Source organism: Equus quagga, chromosome 14 (genome assembly GCF_021613505.1).
Source record: "Equus quagga isolate Etosha38 chromosome 14, UCLA_HA_Equagga_1.0, whole genome shotgun sequence".
NCBI classification, from domain to species: Eukaryota; Metazoa; Chordata; class Mammalia; order Perissodactyla; family Equidae; genus Equus; species Equus quagga.
In genome coordinates, this window is record NC_060280.1 from 14,624,098 (window position 1) to 14,630,954 (window position 6,857).

The window sequence follows — 6,857 nt, forward strand, 5'->3', positions numbered from 1 at the left end:
TATATATATATAAGATCATATATACGTATACATATATACAAGATAATTGCAGAATTTGAACTATGACTGGATATAAAATATTACAGAATTAGGAAATTACTGTTAATTTATTTTAGTTGTTAAACGGGATTGTGGTTACACTTAAAGAGTTCTTCCCATTTAGTCCTTCCCATAAAGATACATGGGGAGATATTTATGGATATATTGATATAATAATATATGGGGTCAGGCAATAGATGGCACATAGATATAACAACATTGACCATATGTTCGTCATTGTTGAAGCCAAGTGTCTCAGTCAGTTTGGGCTACTATAACAAAATACTACAGACTAGGTGGCTTATAAACAACAAATATTTATTTCTCACAGTTCTGGAAGTTTGGAAGTCCAAGATCAAGGCACCAGCAGATAGAGTGTCTGGTAAGATGCCCATTTTCTCATTCACAGCAGTCTTCTTACTGTAACTCATGTGATGGAAGGAGCAAGGGAATTCTCTTGGGCCTCAATTGTAAGGACACTAATCCCATTTGTGAGGGGAATATCTTTATAACCTAAACACCTCCCAAAGGCCCCACCTCCTAATACCATCACTTTGGGGTTAGGTTTCCCAACATATAAATTTGTGGGAGGACACAAATGTTCAGCCTATAGCACCAAATAATGCGGAGAGGGGATTCATTTTATTAGATAAAGACTAGGTGGTTCATATGTTTAAAATTTTCCATTTTTCTTCAAAATCTAAGAGTCTACCCATGTGAGGCAGCTAGGTCAAAGAATGGTTCACACATCTCCAGAAACACCAGGAGCTATTGTTGAGAAGCATATAGTACAGTGGTTTCAACTGCAAACTCTGGAAACCAACACCTGTGTCTGCCCCCATCTGTCTGTGTGACCGTGCACTTCACTTCTCTGTGCCTTTGTTTCCTTAGATGTAAAGTGGAAATAACAATGGTATCTACCCCACGGAGTTGTCGTGAAGATTAAATGAATTAATAGGTATAAAGCGCTGTCCTAGAACACCATCTGGCCCATAGTAAGCACTTGGGAAGTGTCAACTGTTATCATTATTAGTAGAAGAAGGAGTAGTGGTGGTGGTAGTAGTAATAAGAGTAGTAGTCTTACTACATGGAAAAACAAGCGGAAATGAACAACCAGGGTCTTGAAACACATGTATCCAAAATATGTTTTTAATCTTGATGAAGGTCACAAATGGCACAATATTGACATTTCCTTAAACAAATTATACAATCATGTTCTTAGACAACAAGGCATAGCATCACCGTTACCATGTGTCCCCAGAGGCCACAAGAGGCAGCGATTTCTTGTCCCCTAAGGTTTGGCAGAGCTGCTGCGATCAACAGGATGGCTCTCAAGAACCAATTTGCTACCAGATAAGCTGATGAGAGATACCATCACATCTACTGCACATGGAATCAAATGTAAAAAGGATGCACAACAGATATGGAATTAGCTTATTTTGCATTCAGTTTCATTCCTTTCAAGGGACAAAGGTGCTTTTTTCAATATCTATTAGGATGCAAACACATATATCTTCCATAGGGCCTTCTCACCAAGCTGTTGTCAACAGAAATTAATAGAAGTGGTGAGTTCAGCTTCATGGTAACCTGAAATGAAAACAAAATAAAAAAGAAGAGGAGGAAGAAGGAGGAGGAAGAGGAGAAGGGCAGGAAGAGAATAGTCACCATTATTACTGAAAAGAACACGAATTTATAGACATGCTTCTTTAACTAAACACCATTTACAAATTATGGCTATGAGATGTAAGCAGGCTTTTAAGGCAAATAATGGTAAAACAATTCAGGGGTCACTCTTCATATCAGCAGGGGTATTATGATTACAGCCCCCTGGTCCGACTCTGTGAACACTGAACAAGCGTCGAGGGCTTTCTGAACCTGGGTTCATTCATGACGAGCGGCCCTGGCTAGGTTTGCAGGGCCCTCCCTTTCTGAATCCAGCAAGCATTGTTTTTTCCATTTCTCTGCTCCGAAAGATGACACTGCATCTCGGCAGCCTATCCTAGAGCTCTGATTTCAAGCTGACTTGTAGAGGAACTCATGACCTCCGGAGCAAGGATGTAATTGGAGAGAAGGGACCTGAAGAACCTACCATGCCCAGTGGGCTCCAAAACATGGATTGTAACCCCCAAATCCCTTCCCCTCCCATCTGACAGTACAAGGGCAGTTACCTTCTTCCTGGAGTCATTTCACTGATCAGGCCTGAAGGTCCCTGCGGCGACGGCCGAAGGCTTCAGAGCCCACATCGGTGGGCACAAAGTTGCTCTTCACCACCCCTCCAGATCTGCTCAGCAGGCCTGCCAGCCGATGGGTCACACAGGTGGCAGTGTTGCAGGATCTCTTCTGGGCAGTGAGGCTGATTTGCAGGATGGAGAAAAAGAGAAGGCCTGTCAGTGAGAGGAGCCTGCCCCCATGGGACCTTCATAAAGAAAATTGCGGCTCTTTGACACACCACTTAACAATAAATGTTTCTCCTAAATGTAATTATCAAAGCTGTTAGGGGAAATGGCCTGGCAGCCTTTGCTAGGAGCCCTGCCCAAAGACCTTCATGAAAAAACCCAGTTCTAAGGCATGGACCACCTGCTGAAACCCTGCATTTATTATCCCTTACATACAGTCCCTTTGGGACCAGGAAGGAGTGGTCAACAAAGGCCCAGCTCCACCTAAGACACATGGGAGCATATAGAGGCCATACCTTAGCCACGAGCCCCGGTGAAACTCCTTTCCATGGGAAAATGAAAATCGCCTGAAGTCGCAACTGGAAGAGGCTCAGAGAACAAGGTTTGCAGCATCCTCCCCTGGAAGTTCTTACCTGCTCCACAGCACACCTGTTCTTGATGCTGGAGCTGGTTCACGGGACCATTCACCAAGCCCTATATCCAACCACCTTGAGGCCAAGACTACTTTTAAACATAGGCCCTGGGCACTCTCAGGACTTGCACAGAGACCAGAGGAATGACCACCACAGAGAAAATCCTTTTAGAAAATAGATCTATTCCTCAGTAATGAGGCATGAGGGATGAAGCAGGAATTGGAGGGCTCTGCCATGAAACCTTCTGGGGCCTCATTGTTTCTAACCTAGTCTATGAGTCCTGCTCTCTTTCCATCCGTCCTGAGGTCCCTGACATTCTCTGCCATAAGCAAAGCTACAAATACCAGCTTGAAGAGCAGCCAGGGTGAGATCTGCATGCATTAAGTTCATCAATGGGAGCTGGAAAGGAAACCAGGGAGAGCAAGGAGTCCAGTTGGCATCCTGGGACACCCCAAAGTGAGGTTAGTGGTCCCTCTCCAAACAGATAGCTGTGTCCTTTTTCTTGCCAGGTGTTTCAGCCCTGAAGCCAATGCCAGAGAACGTACGAAAGTTCTTCAGGTCCTTGAGTGTGTGCCCAGCACACAGTTACTCAGATTACTGCACTGCTTAGCTTTGGGGCTGTCGAGGCTGCAGGGAACAGACATGCCAGGCAATACCATGCACTGGGTCTGCCCTCACGGGCAGTTATGCAGAAGGTTAGGCCAGGGAAGAGTCATTTGGAGCCGGTCAGGTGGGGTAGGCAGGAGGGCAGCTCAGGCTTCGTCCACTAGGAGAACTCAGAGGTTCACTGAGCCAGAGCAGGCGCAGTGGGGAAGGGCTGCAGTGGAGAAGCTGGGACCTTGTCTGGCATTCCACATGCTGCTCAGTCCTTGATGCTCTGCAGAGAGGGTCTCAGGGGGGATGCAGGGGCAACACGTGCCTCTGTCCGGGCAGTGCTGGGGCCAGACCAGGGACTGGTGTGTCTCCAAGCTCAGGGTGCACAGGGTGGTAGAGCCGGGAAGGGTGTCTGGCTCCTGACAACATGCACATCTCCATGGATCCTACACACCTGAAGACCCCAGACCTACCTCCAACACTGCTCTACCTGAGCCCACCCTCTGCAAGGCCTTTGGCTTCACCTTGCAAATGTGCAATGAAGGCACCTTGCAGGTGAGAGAGAACAACATATGCAGGTTAAGAAGGTGGAGCCAAATTTCCAGAATCTCCTGAGATATATAAGGTCCATCTGCTGGCTTTGCACTTACCAGTCCTACGTCATCCAGTGCTGGGAGGTCTCCTCAGTAGGGCAAGACCATTTCCCAGAGTAAGTGATTCCACACCTCCCCGTTTCACTTCCTAACAGCTTTCAGGAACGGATCTTTTTAATGTGTCTAACCACAGTCCCTCCAGCTGCACCTGGACCTCCGTCTTCCATGGAGCCTGAGAATGGTTGGGCCCCAGGGCCTGGTGAACAACGACAGCCTGCTGCACTCCTGGGCAGATGTTGTTTTTCCTACCTTTCTGGGACATGTCCTCCTGGATGTGCCACGGTGGGATGGGGAGCCTTACCTGGAGCCCTCCATCTCCTGTTCCTGCTCCTGCTCCAGCTCATTGGTCTTCCTCTGCACATATGCCTTCACCAGTGCAGCCAGCAGGAGGCGCCCTTCCTTCTCACTGAGTGCAGCCGGGTCTGGGAGGCTCTCCAAAGAGGACCTGGGGAGCAGAAACCAACCCAATACAGGCTCAGAGCCTCTGCCTGCCCCCTCCCAAGGATAAGCAGCCAGGCTTCCTGGTCCCGGTGACTTCCCCTGAGGATATGCACCCCCCCCAACACTGAATCAAGGCCAGTGTCCATTTGAATCACCGTGAGCCTTGCTGCTGTGACTTCAGAGGCACAGAAATGCTGGATTCCAGGGGCAGTGGGAGGGGAGTGCTCTTGCAGCTTCAGGCTGTCTCACCTGAGTGGTTGCGCCTGGAGGCTGCCTGCCTGGCACAGGACCAAGATGCTGAAAGCCAGGAAGGAGGAGGGCTTGCCGAAGCCCATGATGCCTCTCTGTAAAGGGAGAATGACGTTACCGCTGCACCAAGACCAAGCACGGCCTGGAGCCCACAGACGGGGGTTCCAGTCCTGCCTCTGCCAGGATGGCCTTGTGACCTCAGGCAGGTCACCCCACCTCCCTCTGCCTCAGTTCCGTTCATTTGACAGATGGGTGCTGTGAATCTCAAAATGTACATTGCAGTGAATGGCTTGGTAGAGCAGAAACAAGCGACCTGGAGTGAGGGTGGGAGGATTCTGGTTCCGTTCTGTGGAAAGCCAGGAAGAAGCCACACACCTGAGCATACACACAAATCCACACCTTTTGCCCTATGCAGAAACCCAGCACGACCCACCCTGCTGCAGACTTGCTCTCCCATTGCGCCTGTCTTCTCAGGGACCGAGAAATCCAGCACCACCTTCTGTTCAGCTGGACTTCGCGCTAACGGGTAGGAGAGGAAAGCGGGAAGGGTGAATCGGAAAGCAGGGCTAATCTCCTAGACGTAGGTTTGGATTTGGGGAAGTTTTTAACCTGCCAATTACTGGTGTCTTTGGGCTCTGCCCGCGCAGCCCGCCTCTGCTAGAGCGCAGTTTAGCTGCAGGTGCTGGGCACCAGCACCCCGAGGGGCGCGCGCTCTCCTGGTTCCCTGACCGCATTGCCCCAGGAGCGCGCCAAAGCCCCAGGGACGCTTGCCGGCTGGAAGCGCCTTAGAGGAAGACTCAGGGTTCCTCCGTCCCGGGAGCCAAAAGAGATGCCTGAGGATACAGACCACCAGGGCACTCCCAGACCAAACTCTGGCAGGATCCTTCACGCCAACAGGCATCCACACAGGGGCCACAGAACCGCCTACCCAAGCTCGCGGAGCTTCTAGCGCCCAGGCAAAGCCCTGGGGATTCCAGAGGTTCCACTGGCGCTAGTTAGAAGGAAACGCGCTGACAGCCCCAGGCGCCCGCCTTCTCCTGAGTGGGACAGAGGACCAGGAGCACCTGGCTGTAGGTGGGCCGAGATGGCCACTAGAGGCAAAAGAAAGGCAGGCAGGCAGACGAGGCAAACGGAATAAACTAACCCTGAGGCAGTTTATTAGAGTGAGCGGAGCGGGAAGTTCCTCACCTGGTGACCCGAGTTGCAGGAGAGCGCGAGCGGCCTGTCCACCCGGATGGACACAACGCCTGCTGTGGGCGTCTTCCCTGCGGAGCTCTCGGCTCTTATTCCAGTGACAGTGGGAGGGGGATCCCGGCGAGCCCGCGCGGCCAATCCAAAGTGGCCAGGACCGACCAGGCTCCGATTGCGTCATTGCTCGCTGTCTCCGCACCGGTCGACTAGGGAGGGGAACCATCCGCTCAGGCTGTCATTTGCAATGAGGTCATTGCTTAAGGAGCGGGAGGGCTGCGAGAGGGTGGAGAGCCTTCGACGTCCTGAAAGTGGGGAGAGTTTGGCGCCACCGATAAAGAGCGGCCAGAGCCTCTCTCACTTTCTTGGTGCCTGAACTTCGGCCTCGCATCCTCTCCTGCCACGCCAGTAGAGACCCCGCCCGGGCCACCTGGACCCCCAGGAAGTTAATCAGTTGTCCTGGGTCCTGAGGGGATCTCGGCTGAAATAGCCCACGGTGGAGGACGATGGCGAGGGAGAGGGGCCTCGGGAAACGGATCTCTTTGGACCAGCTGGGGTACTCCTGGGCCATTCTCCCCTCCCTCCCCCCTCGCCCTGGCGCCCTGGGCCCTGCAAAGAAGTTGCTTTGCTTTCAGTCTGACAGCCAAGCCTCCTTTGCCTCACTCCTCTGAGACGGGTAGGAGTGAGAGAGGACTGGGAAGGGAGCTAAGCTGGCACTGCCTGCACAGAGGGCTAGGCATCCCCGTATCCCGAATCCTCGACTGTGGGTTCAGCATCCCCCACCCTAACGGGGAACCCTCCACTGCAGCGCCGCCGGAGTCGGTTTACACAGTTGCCTGGCACCTCTGGCTTCTGTTTGCCAAGCCGCTGGGCCAGACAGCCTA

The 6,857-nt window shown here is 51.6% G+C and overlaps 1 protein-coding gene across 1 annotated transcript; it reads right to left on the reverse strand.

The window, feature by feature from the left end:
- Window positions 1–1,211: 1,211 nt before the first annotated feature.
- On the reverse strand, window positions 1,212–6,029 carry CALCB (calcitonin related polypeptide beta). Its single transcript, XM_046638147.1, has 5 exons — window positions 5,974–6,029; window positions 4,786–4,880; window positions 4,397–4,540; window positions 2,208–2,392; window positions 1,212–1,626 (listed from the first exon to the last, which is right to left on the reverse strand). The coding sequence occupies exons 2-4, from the start codon at window positions 4,869–4,871 to the stop codon at window positions 2,233–2,235; spliced, it is 390 nt and encodes a 129-aa protein (XP_046494103.1). The 5' UTR covers window positions 4,872–4,880; window positions 5,974–6,029; the 3' UTR covers window positions 1,212–1,626; window positions 2,208–2,232.
- Window positions 6,030–6,857: the final 828 nt, after the last annotated feature.